The sequence below is a fragment of the Rhinoderma darwinii genome, chromosome 8 (assembly GCF_050947455.1).
Source record: "Rhinoderma darwinii isolate aRhiDar2 chromosome 8, aRhiDar2.hap1, whole genome shotgun sequence".
NCBI lineage: Eukaryota > Metazoa > Chordata > Amphibia > Anura > Rhinodermatidae > Rhinoderma > Rhinoderma darwinii.
This window is the reverse complement of record NC_134694.1, coordinates 116,314,206-116,331,153: the sequence shown is the minus strand read 5'-3', so window position 1 is coordinate 116,331,153 and position 16,948 is coordinate 116,314,206. Positions and strand designations below refer to the sequence as shown.

At 45.4% G+C, this 16,948-nt stretch overlaps 2 protein-coding genes across 6 annotated transcripts in view; both read right to left on the bottom strand.

Moving 5' to 3' along the window:
* Positions 1-10,680, bottom strand: part of LOC142659953 (uncharacterized) — a 28,800-nt gene extending 18,120 nt beyond the window's left edge. Inside the window, exons 1-2 of one of the 5 annotated variants that reach the window (XM_075836570.1) lie at positions 10,421-10,679; positions 1,137-1,317 (exon numbers count right to left, since the gene is read on the bottom strand). Coding sequence is in view for 1 of the 5 variants with exons in the window: in XM_075836573.1 (XP_075692688.1) it covers positions 10,421-10,424 (4 nt within the window). In the remaining 4 variants the exon portion in view is untranslated. Of the gene's footprint in view, positions 1-1,136; positions 1,318-10,420 lie in introns of all 5 variants that reach the window. The other 4 variants (XM_075836575.1, XM_075836572.1, XM_075836573.1 and 1 more) reach the window with 4 other exon arrangements.
* A 4,279-nt stretch (positions 10,681-14,959) lies between these two features.
* Positions 14,960-15,901, bottom strand: LOC142660073 (olfactory receptor 5V1-like). The gene has a single exon (XM_075836720.1). The coding sequence runs from the start codon at positions 15,899-15,901 to the stop codon at positions 14,960-14,962; it is 942 nt and encodes a 313-aa protein (XP_075692835.1).
* Positions 15,902-16,948: the final 1,047 nt, after the last annotated feature.

Sequence of the window (16,948 nt, the reverse complement as noted above, 5' to 3'; positions counted from 1 at the left end):
ACCGCGCGCGCGCTTGTAGTCAGGAGCGGGGCAATGTCTGTATTACACAGACGCAGCCCCGCTCTATAACGGCGGAGATTAGAGAAACCTCTCATCTCCGCCGTTATTCCCCTGAATGCTGCGATCAAAGCGGACCACCACTGCAGCATTCAGGGGAAAATGAGAAGGGGGGGGGGGGTGCCTTGGATCGCACCACAGGAATCCCTGTGACGCGATCGAGGACCACACCATATAAGGCCGGACCGCCCAGGGTCCATTGAAAGACCCCAGGGCTCTCCAACCATTTTTCTTGTTAGGTTATACGTCGGTATATGCCAGTACATTAAACTTTAAAAATAAAAGTAAAAACAAAGTAAGATAAAATAAAACACACACTTTTTTACAACAAACATTAAAATAAGTCAATACATAAAATATACATATTCGGAATTGGCGCGGCCGTAATAACCTGCACAACTATTTTTTTGCGTCATTTATGATGTGTACGCTGTAAAAAAAATGAAATAAAAAATTCTCTCTTTCACTTATTGCGAGGCACGAGATGCAATGAATTTAACCTCCATGCGGCTCACATTAAGGCCTTATTCACACGAACGTGTTTAACGTCCGTGAAAATCACGGCCGTCGCACGGACCTATGTTAGTGAATGGGGCCGTTCAGACAGTCCGTGATTTTCACGCAGTGTGTCCACTGTGTAAAACTCACGACATGTCCTATACTTGGGCGTTTTTTGCGCATCACGCACCCATTGAAGTCAATGGGTACGTGAAAATCACGCGCATCACACGGAAGCGCTTCCGTGTGTCGTGTGTGATTCGCGCTACAGTAGATAAAGAAATGAAGGAAAAAATAAAATCACTTCCTTCATTTCTTTTTCTAAACATCAAAACCGCATGTCATAAGCATGACATATGCGTGAAAATCACGCAGCCAACACTGATGACACACGGAACTGCAATGCGCAAAAAACGCAGCGTATCCGGCCGGTCTGGACATAGCCTTAGGTGGAGCATTGTAAGTGTCTGTCAGCCAATCAACATTGCTAGAAATGTTCTGACATGTTGATTGGCTGAGAGCAGCTTACAGAGAAGATCAGACGTTCTTTTCAGCTGGATAACGGTACAGATTGCAGTCACCCAAACCCTTGTTCTGCGAGACATCGGACCCCTTCGCTCCGCTGGGTTGACCCTACATAGACATCTTGGATTTTCTTTAACGTTCCGGCTCTTTAAAGATTCATTCCATGAACGTCAGTTCCCTGATCATCTTTTCTCATTTGTGATTTAGTGGTTTGTAGTTTTAATCATTCTGCATTTGCTGTAAGAAAAACCAGTAGAACAAGCAAAGCTGCAGTGTAAACCATGGTGAGACAGAGCAACAGCTAAGAAAAGTAAATGTATAAGTTATCTTGTACTGGGAGCTGAATTCACAATTCTGCAGGCTTCAGAGCTTAAATCTCTGAATATTCGTTGCTTTTTCAGCATTTGCATGGAGCTTGCTCTGGTGATCTGCATTCTGGGAAGTGTCGTGTTCAGATCACCCCCCCCCCCCCACATTATAGGAATTCAGCGAAGAGGTTATTGGTGTATCTAATGAAATGCACGTTGATGGATTTTAATACCAACCAGCAGAATAGTGAGTACAGCTCTGGAGTAGAATACAGGATGTAACTCAGGATCAGTACAGGATAAGTAATGTAATGTATGTACACAGTGACTCCACCAGCAGAATAGTGAGCGCAGCTCTGGAGTATAATACAGGCTGTAACTCAGGATCAGTACAGGATAAGTAATGTAATGTATGTACACAGTGACTCCACCAGCAGAATAGTGAGTGCAGCTCTAGAGTATAATACAGCATATAACTCAGGATCAGTACAGGATAAGTAATGTAATGTATGTACACAGTGACTCCACCAGCAGAATAGTGAGTGCAGCTCTGGAGTATAATACAGGATGTAACTCAGGATCAGTACAGGATAAGTAATGTAATGTATGTACACAGTGACTCCACCAGCAGCATAGTGAGTGCAGCTCTGGAGTATAATACAGGATGTAACTCAGGATCAGTACAGGATAAGTAATGTCATGTATGTACACAGTGACTCCACCAGCAGAATAGTGAGTGCAGCTCTGGAGTATAATACAGGATATAACTCAGGATCAGTACAGGATAAGTAATGTAATGTACGTACACTGACTCCACCAGCAGAATAGTGAGTGCAGCTCTGGAGTATAATACAGGATGTAACTCAGGATCAGTGCAGGATAAGTAATGTAATGTATGTACACAGTGACTCCACCAGCAGAATAGTGAGTGCAGCTCTGGAATATAATACAGGATGAAACTCAGGATCAGTACAGGATAAGTAATGTAATGTACACAGTGACTCCACCAGCAGAATAGTGAGTGCAGCTCTGGAGTATAATACAGGATATAACTCAGGATCTGTAATTTATGTACTCAGTGACTCCACTTTTCATATAAATTATATCTATATACACAAGCTGTAAAACAGCGTTCAAAAAGGTAGACATACCCTTTAAGCGCACGACTGGATATTTGCTTTGAAGGGTACCTGCTTTTCAACAAATTTCTGAGAAGCGACAAGTTTTTATCCGTGAGGGTCTGAGAGCAGAGACACCATCTGATTGCTAGAACGAAGGGGCAGAAGCGCTTAGTGGAGTGCTGTGCACGTTTGAATTTGGTCAGCTGATCCTCATAGAAAGTCTATGGCCCGTACGCTGCGAACCCCGTCTCTCCAAGGATCAGCTGCACAAATCCAAAAGGGACGAAGTGCTTAGCTAAAAACTTCTGCCCCTCCATTCAGCGACCTGTCCCATAAACCGGAGGCCACTGAAAAACTTCTGGCATTGCAGAAGTTTGTTAAAACGTGAGGGACACTTTGAACGGTTGTAAATGATTTCAAAAACAGCGCCACACTTATACACAGGTTGCGTGTGGTATTGCATCACTTTAATAGAGCTAAGCTGCAATACCAGACACAACCCATGGACAGGTGTGGCGCAGTTTCTTCAAGAAAGCAGCCCTGTTTTTCTAATCCTCGACAACCCCTTTAAGCAACCTTTCCTCCTGATGTAGTTATACGTTTCTGTATACAGGGGTAGAAGTATCCTCTTTATTAGCGGGGACATAAATAGGACGTGTATAGGCATCTTGTCTAAGAAAACTACAAGTAAAGTCTCAATCCACGTCTGACCACCGACTAAACATCTAGTGCACGGTCTGATCCTCGCTCCACCACCAGCGGTGAAGTCCTGAACGGATCCATTTTCTGCCCTTGTTCACATGACATTTTTCTCTCCTGCTCGTCACTGATGACCGTGAACTAGAACCACAAGCGGCGACACGACAGCAAAAATGTTGCAGGATATTCAGCGCAAATAACACACGAAACAGAACATTACTACTAGCCACGTGGAGTCACACAGACGTTAAAGAGGTGTCTGGTTTATAAAACTGATCTTCAAATATCCTATTAGATTAGAGAATTGGGAGTTCATAGAGGGGGTCCCACATTCAGGACCCCCATCTATCAGCCAGAGCAGCCACAAAGAGCTTCACTCTGCCTATCTGGAGGACCCGGCACGTCCAAACATTACACAGGCTGCACATTCATTTAGATGGAACTGTGTAGTGCCTCATTTCTCCTGTGGTGGCGCTGCAGAGATCAAACACTTGCTGGTTCCCCTGCAGATCACAGCTGATCGCTGGGGGTTACAGTAGCAAGACACCCTGGTTTGAGCTGATCATAGGGGACCCTTTTAACAATAAGGGATTGTCCAAATCCGACATGTTTTGAGTGCGAGGACAGAGTAAGAGGTCTGAGTATGACGTATAGCCATATGTCACCCATGAAGCGCACAGTACAAATATACCGCATTACATCCAGATCACAGATATAAAACAGTCACACATTTCATTCTACCAAACAGACCAAGTTATACGGCTGACTGCAAACCGGGTCATGCGATAAATACCCCTCCCCCATAGCCAGGGGCTATGCAGGGTAGTATGCTACAGAGTATGAAGTATTGCGCTCTGGCTTTGCATAGACAAATCCATATGGCCAGTCTCCATTTAGGGGGGGGGGGGGGGGAGGGGGGAGAGGGTTAATAAAAAAGTCTGCAACTTTCTAATATATTTTGTGTTTAAATTCCTCACCATTTACAAGATCTCTGCTTGCTGTCAGCAAATGAGAACATTCGTGTTTACATGCAGGAGCTGAAAACCTCTACAGATCTAAAACGATCACTGCTGAGGGTTTGCTACAGTTCCTACTAGGAGGAATTACAGAATGTTATCTTATGGGGAATAAAACAGACATGTCAGGAGAGGGGACAGGTCCTCTTTAAAGCCTATATAAACCTTTCAGCACATAGGACACGCAGGACTCCCTGTCACTGAAGCCGTCAGTCCCGCTGACCTGACTAATTCGGCTTTGAACACTAGATACAGCTTCTATGTAGCCAGGAAACGTAGAAGCTGTATCTCAAAAAGTAATTATTTAAAAAAAGAAAATTATAAAGTTGTTTAATAAGTAGTTTTATTTAAAAAAAACAAAAAAAAAAAAAACTTGCTAAAAAGGTCTACATAGCCTTTAACCCCTTACTGGCCACCCACCATCTTTTAACGGCAGGCGGTGCAGGTGCTTAGTTTACAGCGACGTCTTTTGGCATTGCTGTATGACAGGCTGATGAGCGCTCCTGATCGTAGAGCAGCCTGCTGAATACAGCTGAGGTCGGAAAACATTCCGTGACTACAGCATGATCAAAGGAAACTCCCCTCTTTGATCGTGGTGATCAAAGACCGGGGAATGCCTCTGCGGTCAGCCCTGGGGACCTAGAAAGGACCCCTGGGCTGTCTGTTCAGTTTGCCTGCTGTTAGGGCGCACTATGTGATGTCATAGTGACACAGTGTAATGTATTCGCATACAGGAGTTTGCTAATATATTAGAAGTACAAGACAAAGTTGTAAGTGCAGTTCTCCCTTAATGGGATTTAAAAAAAATAAATCATTATTTTGCATCAAATTTATGTTATTGCCCCTACATTACATAAAAAAAATAAAAATAATATACACATATTAGGTATCTACACGTCCGTAATAACCTGTTAAATTAATTCTAAAGGTTATTTAGCGGGAAACGGGATCGGGATAAAAAAATAAAGAAAAACGATGCAAAGAATCGCTTTTTCCTATATTCATGCCGTAAAAATAATTTTTTTCTACCCCCAAACTGCAGAGAAAAAAAATATACAATTTCTCCTGCATAAAACAAAGCCTAATACAGCCAGGTCAATGAAGGGAAAAAAAACTACAAAATGATGGCTCCTGAAAGGCACAGAGGCAAACACAGAAATATTTTCCTGGTTATGAAGGCCTTTTCAGGCCCGGTCATTAAAGGCGTTTTCCAGCCAGTAAAAATTGCTGGCCTATCCTCAGGACAGGCCATCAATAGCTGATGGGTCGTGGTCAGACTCCCGGGACCCCCGCCGATCAGCTGTTTTGAAGGGGCCGCAGGACTCGTACGAGCGCTGCTTCCCCATCACTTCTTCATGCTCGCTGTGAATGTTTTTTACGGATTATGCAGCGATTCATAGGTATTGCTGCCTTTTCTCCCATTGAAGTGAATGGTTGAAGGCTGTAGTACTGTGAATCGCTGCGAAATGCGTGTCGAACAATCACAGTGAGCAGAAGAAATGGAGAAGCAGCGATGCGGCCCCTTCAAGACAGCTAATCGGCGGGGTTCCCAGGACTCGGACCACGACCCATCAATTTTTACTGGCTAGAAAACGACTTTACACTCAGAGCTGTGCGGGAGGATCAGTGGGGTCCTGGTAAAGGAGATCTCGGGATGATTGCAATTGCAACCTCCGAGAAGAAGAAACAAAGTTGCTATTTTACATTTACGCTGATATTTGAAGCGCACTTTTCATAATGTTCAGAAACCTCTTCAGTCACCCAAAAAAATCTGACTGGAGTAAAACAGTAACTAGGAGGGGAGAGGGGGCGATGCAGCTGCAGTTTATCACTGTGTTTCAGGCGACATCATGAGATCAAGCGGGTAAGGGGGAGCAGCAGGAGGAGCCGTGATTGGCTCAGAGCACACAGCTCACCTCTTACATCACACCAGGAGGAGCCCCTTCCCCCAGCAAGAATAGAAAGAAGACATACATGTAGGGAAACCAGGGAAGGAAAAGACCCCAAACCTGCAGGTTACACAATATTTCTGATTGCACCACATCCAAGTCACATCATTTGTAATGACAGGTCCGCTTTAGTTGTCCAATTGTTGTGCTGTTCTATCACTTCAGATGCCAATGTACAGCATTATTGTGGGCAGCGCGCGCACACACGCACAGTATTTGTATATAAGAGGGGGTCATGCTTGTAACAGAAAATCAGTATAGCAACTACAGTTCAATAAACCTTGTATAACAATGATACTACTACACCGGGCAGTTCGCACCTATAATACCCCTTGGGCAGTATTATAACCATAAGACAGTCTACAAATATAAAACCTATATACGTCTCATGTACATATATACACAAGAAAAATTCTCGTACAGACATATGCGAGTCCAAAATAATTTTATTGTATCAAAAGAGACGTCTATACAAAAAACATACAATTTAAAACATACTTAAAAATCAGACTTTCCGAGACGGTCATTAAACCACCATAGCCGGTATATAACAATTATGCACAATGCAAAAAATGGGTAAAAAATACCTCAAAGATAAGTTTGGAAATGACAAACAAATATACAGTTCCATGATGTCAGTAACCCACTGTTCAAGTGTAAAAATATCCCTGTGGTAATGTTAGTTATCATACATCATTATAAAGCCCAATATCATGGCTGCATCTTATTTACCGGAGGCTGGCATGGTGGCTGTTAGACGGGCTCAGAGAAGTAAACAGCTCAACGCGCGTTTCGCACCCTTCGTCAGGAGATGATACTAGTGTGCAAAACTATGGTATAAGTACTATACCTGTATATTGGTAGCCAATGGCGCATGACGGTTAATTAAGTCCTCCCACTTCTGCACACTAGTATCACCTCCTGACGAAGGGTGCGAAACGTGGTGCTTTTCTGTTTACATTCAGAGTTTGACAGCTGTTGCGCGAATCACGCTGTTTGCACAGAAGTGCTTCCGTGCGGCATGCGTGGTTTTCACGCACCCATTGACTTCAATGGGTGCGTGATGCGCGAACAGCGCACAAAGAACGGACATGTCGTGAGTTTTACACAGCGGACTCACGCTGAGCAAAACTCACGGACTTTCTGCACTGCCCCATAGACTAATATAGGTGCGTACGACACACGTGTAAAGCACGCGCGTCGCACGGACGTATATCACGCTCGTGTAAACGAGGCCTAAAACTGACAGGCAATCTAATAGGCCGTGCCCATTCACACGAGCATGAGAGATTCTACGCGCCTAAAAAAAATGCGTGCAAGTCTGTCCACGTGCGTTGCGTTTTGCGTCAATGTGCTTGGCGTGTGGCATGTGTTTTTCACGCACTTTTTATTTTTTAATTCAATGTAATTGGTGCGTAAAACACGGACAGCATATGGGGGTGCATCCGTGTGCGGTCCGTGGTTTTCTCGCACCCGTTGACTTCAATGGGCGGCTAGGTGCATGAGAACGCAGCAATATAGGACGTGCAGTGAGTTTCACACAATGGACACTCGCTCTGTGAAAACTCACGCATGTGCGAATAGTCCCTTTGAAATCAATGGGTCCGTGTGAAGTGTGTTGTTTCAGCGCACGGACGAGATTCACGCTCGTGTGAATGAGCCCTAATAGGCATATAATCAGGGTGGGCCGCTAAAAAAAAAAACAACGGACATGTCCAAAACGCTAGCGCATTTATAAAGCGCTTTTAAAAAAACCATTCGTTTTTGACACATTTTCTGACGCGTTTTTTTGCACATATTTAGGACTCCCATTGACTTTGGGAACTAGGTGGCTTTGTGGCGCATAGTACCTGCCAAAGAATTGCCCCGACTTTCTTTTTTTTTTTTTTTTTTAACGCGACACGTTTTGAAAATACTCTCGCGGAAAAAAAAAGGCGTCGTGTGTACCAACAAGGGCCTTACAGATACAAATATTTTTGGGGATTGCGGCTATATTTCCAGGTACGCGTACAGTTTATACGTGCAACTACTCCACTTTCCCTTTGCACCAGTTTTGATAAATTTCCCCCTAAGGGTGGATTCACACGAACGTGTATTGGGTCCGTGCGGGCCGTGTGGTTTTCACGCAACACGCACAGACCAATACAAGTCTATGGGGCAGTACAGACAGTCCGTGCTTTTTGCGCAGAGTTTGTCCGCTGCGCAAAAAGCGCGACATGCTCAATATCTCCGCGTATTTCGCGCATCACGCACCCATTGAAGTCAATGGGTGCGTGAAAACCACGCAGGTCGCACGGAAGCACTTCTGTGCGAACTGCCTGTTTCGCGCAACAGCTGTCAAAAGGATGAATGTAAACAGAAAAGCACCACGTGCGTTTCTGTTTACAAACATCCAAACGGGGTGTCTTTGAGATGAGCGAACCCGGACAACCGAACCGAACTTCACCGGGTTCGGCCGAACTCATTTTGGCCGAACCCGGCAAAAAAATTTCCGGTAAGCGACGTCAGGAGATAGTCACTGTCCAGGGTGCTGAAAGAGTTAAACTGTTTCAGCACCCTGGACAGTGACTTCCGATCCCAAAAAACATGAACGTGTAAAAAAAAAACGAAGTTCTGACTTACCGATAACTCCCGGCTTCTTCCTCCAGTCTGACCTCCCGGGATGACAATTCAGTCCAAGTGACAGCTCCAGCCAATCACAGGCCAAGCACAGGCTGCAGCGGTCACATGGACTGCCGCGTCATCCAGGGAGGTGGGGCCCGATGTCAAGAGAGGCGCGTCACCAAGGACGCGTCACCAAGGCAACGGCCGGGAGGGAATTTCTCGGTAAGTACGAACTTTTTCTTTTTTTTTAACAGGTTTCTCGATATTGTGATCGGCATTCACTGTCGAGGGTGCTGAAAGAGTTACTGCCAATCAGTTAGCTCTTTCAGCACCTTGGACAGCGACTGACGTCGACTAGCCTCATCTCTATGATGGCGGCTGCGCGAAAATCACGCAGCCGCGCATCATACACGGATGACACACGGAGCTGTCAAGTGTTTTTTGCGCGCGCAAAACGCAGCGTTTTTTTGCGCGCGCAAAAACGCAACGTTCATCTGAATAAGCCCTAAAGGGCTCGTCCACCCGTAGCGGAATTAAAGCGGAAAATACGCAGCAGAATCCAGCATCAGCAAAGCGGGGGAGACCTAACAAATCTCATCCACACGCTGCGTAAAAATGTCCAACCAACCAGAAATTGACCTGCGGTGCGTATATTTCGTACCGCAGGACGTCAATCCCCGCTGAGGAAAGTGACTGAATTGCTGCATTTTTCAGAGGAGACGTCACCATCCCCCGACACTGAGAAAAACGGGGCAAAATCCGCACCATTTTCTGCAGCAATTCCGTTATGTGTGGACGAGCCCTAATAATAACCCAGGTGCCCCCCCCCCCCACACTTTCTAAGCATTCAGCCACAGAAAGACTGAAGAGAAACCAATACAGCGACCCCCGTCCTATATGGGGAAATATACAGCGGAATAAAATAACTGTGAAACCCCGACAGGAAGAATAGTAACCGCCGCGCTCGCAACGCAATATTTAAAGTGCAGCGAAACGTTTGACAAACTTCTGACGTCTCAGTGACTGGTGGGGGGTCCGAGCACTGAGACCCCCACCAATCGCTAGAAGGAAGCAGCTGACGCCCTCGTGTGAGCGCTCAGCCGCTTCGTGTCTGTTCGGCTTTTTCCGGAAATAAATGTATCGGTGTACGGACTCAATACCAAGTCTATGCGCCCGTACTCCGCTACATCGGCTTTCCGGAAAAAGCCGAACAGACACGAAGCGGCCGAGCGACCACACAAGGGCGTCCGCTGCTTCGTTCTAGCGATTGGTGGGGGTCGGAAGTTTGTCAAACGTTTCGCTGCACTTTAACCTGCAAAATGTTCCAGCGCACAAGGCGGCGACATACAAAATAACACAACTTTATTGTACACGAAAATCACAAATCTTTTAAAATTGCCGGATTTAGAGGAAAGCCGGAATGTGCAGCCAAATCAGGCAAAGAATCCATAAAAAGGGGGACACGATTACATACCAGGACATAAACAGTTAATAGCAATACGAATGTATACGTCCCCGCCAACACTTGCAGAGTCAGGTGACGGCAGACACTAAGGAGTTAAACGAACAGGAATGGCAGTGACATAAAGTACCCCCCCCTCAAATAACGCGGAGCAGAGTAATAATCCCAAGCCACAACATACCCATTGAATGTACTGATGCGGAGACCGGAGTCCACCCCGACCCGCGTTTCGGTCTATTGCGCCTTCTTCTTCGTCAGGGTGCAGCTCAGGTTAGGAACTCCACCAGGTGACCAATACCGGAGTAGTCGTGTCGGCGGCATAAATCGGTTATAACAAGTGTCAGTCTACGAACGGCGTCTCCTCACCTGCACGCATGTCTGTAAACAACATGGCCCCCGCTCGCTGGTCATGTGACTTCATGATGTCACTGACCAACCCCCATCACGTGGGCAGGAACCTGCATCACAGCAGCAAAGGAAAGGGAGGAAGCGGCCTCAGCCGGAAAAAGTAGTAGTTGCAGCATTTTGACTCTAGGGGGAGACATAACACAATGTGTGAGCGTGGCGGCTAAGGCTGTGTTCACACCCACAAGTAAAAACGGCTGAAAATTACGGAGCTGTTATCAAGGGAATACAGCGTCTGATTTTCAGCCATTTTTAGGGGGAGTTCACACAGAGTTTTATGGCAAGTTTTTTGATGCGGAAACCGCTCCGCAAAACGCACCAAAAAACGGCCGAAAATGCCTCCCATTGATTTTAATGGGAGGCGGAGGCGTTTTTTTCCCGCGAGCGGAAAAAACGGCTCGTGGGAGAAGGAATGGACATGCCCTATCTTCGGCCGTATACGAGAAACTCTGTGAACCCGGCCTTAAAGTTTTTTTTATGCGCTTTTTACGGACGTTTTTGAAGCTGTTTTTCTATTAGGCAATGTTCACACGCAGTGACCAAAAACGTCTGAAAATACAGAGCTGTTTTCAGGCGAAAACAGCTCCTGATTTTAGACGTTTTTTGTGCCACTCGCGATTTTCGCAGCGTTTTTTCACGGCTGTTTTTGGAGCTTTTTTCAATAGAGTCTATGGAAAACGGCTCCAAAAACGTCCCAAGAAGTGACCTGCACTTCTTTTTCACGGCCGTTTTTTAACGCGTCAAAAAACACTGTGAAAAACGCTCTGTCGGAACAGAACGCCATTTTCCCATGTGCAGATATTTGGAGGCGTTCAGCGTCCGTTTTTTCAGTTGTTTTCGAGGCGTCTACGCCCCAAAAGACGCCTAAAAACACTGCGTGTGAACATACCCTATGAAAAACAACTAAAGACGTGACGTGCTCCTTTTTTTTACGTGCCATTTTTTTTAAGCAGCGGCGTAAAAAACGCAGTCTGAACTAAACGACGTTTTCTCTATTGATTTCAGCGTTAAGGCGTCTGTCGGCGTATCAGTAGCGTTTTTTAAGGCGTATTTGGAGGCGTTTACACCCCAAAATACACCTGAAAACACTGCGTGGGAACATACCCTAAGCGCTGCATGACCGGCGCTGGAGAATCCGTAGAACTAGTCACATGACACGGAGGATTTATGACACCAGGAGATTGATACATTCATGTCCTGTAGACCTGAGCGGCCCGGGAGATGAGCAGAAAAATATATTCTAGAAATATTGACACATTTCCCATTTTCACTTTCGTTTTTTTTCTCCCCACCTTTCAAAAGCCAGAACTTTTTGGAATTCGATATTGCCATACGAGGGCTTATTTTTTGCGTGACGAGTTGTAGATTTTTACAGCACCATTTATTGTACCATATAATGTAGTGGGAAACTGGAAAAAAAATCTTTGTGGGGTGGAATTGGGAAAAAACAGCGATTCCTCCATTTTTTGGGGGGTTTCGTTATTACGGCGTTCACTGTGCGGTAGAAGCGGCGTGATAACTTTATTCTGCCCGTCAGTACGAATACGGTGATACCAAATTGATGTTGTTTTTATTATGTTTGTTAGAAATAAAATTCGCATTTTGTCGCCACATTCTGAGCGCATAACTTTTTTTCCCGTGGATTGAGCGGTACGAGGGCTTATGTTTTGCGGGGCGAGCTGTAGTTTCTATTGGTGCCATTTTGTGAGACTTTTTGATCACATTTTATTCTATTTTCTGTTGGAGATGAAGTGACCAAAAAACTGTGATTCAGGTGTTTACTTTTTTTTCTTTACGGCGTTCACCGTGCAGGTTAAATAATGATCTATTGTAATAGTTCTGACTTTTACGGACGTGGCGATACCGGTATATGCAGTGTATCGTTATACTGACAGTCTCCTATAAAGCTGTGCTGGAGGCGTACAGGATGGCGGACCTGGGAGCCTTCATTAGGCCGCACATGCCAACCATTGACTCCCCGCGATCGAATCTCGAGTTTCTGACGGCTTAGATGCCACAGTTGCTATTAAAGGGGTTGTCCACCAGATAGGTCATCAGTATATCATCGGCGCGTGGTCCCAAACCCGGACCCCGCACCAATAAGCCGCTCCGGTGGCCTGCGGGTACCGGATGTTGCGGCACATAATGCTATGTACGGAGCTGGAAGCAGTTGGCTCCATACACAGCATAGTGGCCGTGCTGCAGAACTGCAGGTCCGCTCCTATTTACTTGAATACTGCAGCTCGGCCGCTATTCCATAGCCGGAACCAACTGCATCCGGCTTGTACGTCCGGTGCACGGAGGCACCGGATTAGCTGATCTGTGCGGGGCCCGGGTGTCGGACCCCCGCAGATCCTGTACTGATGACCTATCCGGTGGACACCTTGTCAGAAGCTGGAAAACCCCTTCATGAATCAGGATCTCGCTCCACTGAAGTGTCGGCTGTTACAGCCGACACGCTCGTTCTATGGAGGGGGTTCAGTCCATGAACGCGCTCTGGACTCCCCCACCCGACCTCCGCGGCAGATGTTGGGAAAGGGTTAATGACTAAGTTGTGCTAGTGCCTAAATAGCGAACAACCTCACAATACAGAGGTGAATGTCATTATGTTTAGTGGATAAAGGAAGTGTGTGTGACCTGAGAATGGTTTGGGGGATTATTGATGACAAAATGTGACCAAAAATGATGAATGAGAGTGACAACAAGCGCCAATCAATGAGACAGCTCGTACATTTCCATCATGTCGGCAGCACGTTGTTTACACCGGGAGATGCGCTGCCAACAACCATAATATCTCATGCTGCATAAATGATACGATCATTGGCCGATGTAAGGCCGGGTTCACACAGAGTTTTTTGCAGGAGGAAAATCTGCCTCAAAATCCCGTTTGAAATTTTTAGGCAGATTTTCCTCTGCCTGCACGCCGATTTTCGCTGCGTTTTTCGCCCGCGGCCATTGAGCGCCGCAGAGATAAAACGCAGCAGAATACGCTTTCTCTGCCTCCCATTGATGAAGATAGGGCATGTCCCTTCTTTTTCCTGCGAGACGGTTTTTCCGCTCGCGGGAAAAAAACGCCTCCGCCTCCCATTGAAATCAATTGAGGCATTTTTCGGTCATTTTTGGTGCGTTTTGCGGCACGATTTCCGCGTCAAAAACCTCGTAAAAAAAACTCTGTGTGAACTCCCCCTAAGGCCCTGTTCACACAGAGTATTTTGACGAGCTTTTTGGCGTGGAAAATTCTGCCTCAAAATTCCGTTAGGGATTTTGAGGCAGATTTTGTCCTTCCTGCATATCGTTTGCCGCGATTTTCGTGGCGTTTTTCGCTCGCGCCCATTGAGTGCTACGAGCAAAAAACTCTGCGAAATACGCTTTCTCTGCCTCCCATTGATGTCAATGGGAGGTCAGAGGTGTAAACGTCCGAAGATAGGGCATGTCCCTTCTTTCTCCCGCGAGGCAGTTTTACCGCTCGCGGAAGAAAACCGTCCCCGCCTCCCATTGAAATCAATGGGAGGCATTTTCGGCCAGTTTTTGTTGAGTTTTGCGGAGCGGTTTCCGCGCCAAAAATCTCGTCAAAATACTCCATGTGAACAGGCCCTAAAAGGGCCTGAGTGTTGTGTGTACTGATGTGCAGAGTACAACAAACAAAACAAAAACACACAAATAGTGAGAAGCGCACACAAAAAAAAAATTGTTGACGCGAGTGTGAGAAAATGTGCAGGCAACTGTGTAAGCATTTTTCACGCTTGCAGATTTCTTCACCCTTAGCGGGGGCCATGTTGTTTATGGACATGCATGCAGGTGAGGAGACGCTGTTAGGGCCAGTTCGCACAGAGTTTTTTGAACCATGTCGGAAAACGCGCCAAAAAACTTCTGAAAATGCCTCCCATTGATTTCAATGGGAGGTGGAGGCGTGTTTTTTTCCCACGAGCAGAAAAACCGTCTCGCAGGAAAGAGAAGCGACATGCCCTATCTTTGGGTGTTTACGTCTCTGACCTCAAATTGACATCAATGGGAGGCAGAGAAAGCGTATTTCGCGGCATTTTTTAAAAAAAACGCAGCAAGCAGCGTGCAGGCAGTTCAAAATCTGCCTCAAAATTCCCGAAGGATTTCTGAGGCAGATGTTTTGTGATCAGGGTCTTATTAGGCTGAGACTTGTTATAACCCATTTATGCATCTGACACTGCTACTCAGGTATTGACCACTTGGTGCTTAAATACTCTGCAGTTCCTAACCTACAATCTTCGTTGAGTCATTTTGCACATTGTACCTGTGTGCGCTCCTCATTTTCGCAGGTTACATACTTTCACATTACCGTCTACGTTAATTTAATTCTAATTTTATTCAAACAATAATTCCAAGCCGACCCGACATCTTGATTTTTTAAGCTGTAGATAAGAGGATTGAGAATCGGCGTGACTACAATATACAACAGTGAGAAAAGTTTATCCGAGTCCAGAGACACCATAGAAGTGGGTTTGGTGTACAGACAAAAGATGGTCAGGTATAGGATGACCACAACCGTAAGATGTGAAGAACAAGTATAGAAAGCTTTTAGTCTTCCCGTGTTGGAACGAATCCTCAGAATGGTTCTTATGATGTAAATATAAGATGTGAGCGTGAGGAAGAACGGGATGATTCCAACGAAGAGGGACTCAACGAGGATGAAGCGCTCCAGAACCTTATTATCGGTGCAGAAGAGTTTCATGAGAGCCAGGACATCACAAAGGAAGTGGTTAATTTCATTCGACTTGAAACACAAGTGTCCAGAGATGATGTAAGTGTGAGGAATCGCTTCAATGAAACTCAAAGCCCAACAGACTCCGGCCAACCGAGCGCAGACCCTTTTGCTCATGGCTACGGCGTAGCGTAACGGGTTACATATCGCGACGTAACGGTCATAGCTCATAGCCGTCAAGATCAAGAACTCATTGCAGACGCTTGAGATGTAAAAATACATTTGCGTCATACAATCATTAAAAGAGATCGCGCTCACGCCTGAAAGAAATATTGCCAAGATCTTATGGAGGGTGACGGTCGTATACAAAATGTCCAAGGACGATAGATTGAATAAGAAGAAGTACATGGGAGTGTGGAGACGGTGATCCAGGGCGATCAGTAAAGAAATGGTTGTGTTTTCAGCCAAGACAACAACGTACATCAACAGAATCAGCAAGAAGATTGGAAGCTGGAGGTCGGCCGAGTCGGAGAGACCTCTGATGGTGAAGTAAGTGACCGCGGTGAAGTTTCTCTCATTCATGACTTGACGGGACACGGCTGATCCTTGGCTAACAGAGAGAAGGAAGAAGAAATATCTCGTCCTTAGAACGTTGCACACTACGGTCTCCTCAGCACTGGTCCTCATGGGACATAGTTACGGTTGACAAAAAAAACATTTGTCCATCAAGTTCAACCAGGGGACGGGAGAAACTAGAGAACTTTGTTTTACTCCTATTGATCCAGAGGAAGGTGTAAAAAAAATTAAAAAAAAATAATCATTAAAAATAATTATAAAAAGGACCCATAAGGCATTAAACAATCTTGTCTAAAAAAGGAAAAAATACCCTCATAATCTCAAGTGGCAATCCGACTGGATCAACATTCCAAAAAGATTCTACACATTGACATAGGAGCTGATTTTGGTTTTTTTTAAGACATTATCTAAGCCTTTTTTAAAGTCATCTACTGTCGCATCTGCAGATTGAACCTTTTTTTCTCCAGACGGGGGAGGTGCCCCCTTGTTTTTTGAGGGGGTTTTACATGAAACAGGATTTCACCATATTTTTTTGTATGTGCCATTCATATATTTATATAAGTTAATCATGTCCCCCCTTAGTCGTCTTTTTTCAAGGCTAAATAGGTTTAGTTCTTTTAATCTTTCCTCATAACTTAGATTCTCCGCGCCCCTCATTAGCTTTGTTGCTCTTCTTTGTATTTTTCATCCTTTCTATGAACTGGAGCCCAGAACTGGACTGCATATTCTAGATGAGGCCTCACTAATGCTTTGTAAAGTGGTAATATTACATCCCTGTCCCGCGAGTCCATGCCTCTATAATACACGACAATATCCTGCTGGCCTTTGAAGCAGCTGATTGACATTGTGCTGTTATTTATTTTATGATTTACAAGTACACCCAGATCCTTCCCAACAAGTGACTCCCCCAGTGTAGCGCCCCCTAGGACATATGATGCATGCAGATTATTACACCCAGATCCTTCCCAACAAGTGACTCCCCCAGTGTAGCTCCCCCTAGGACATAAAATGCCTGCAGGTTGTTGGTACCCAGATGCAGAACTTTACATTTAT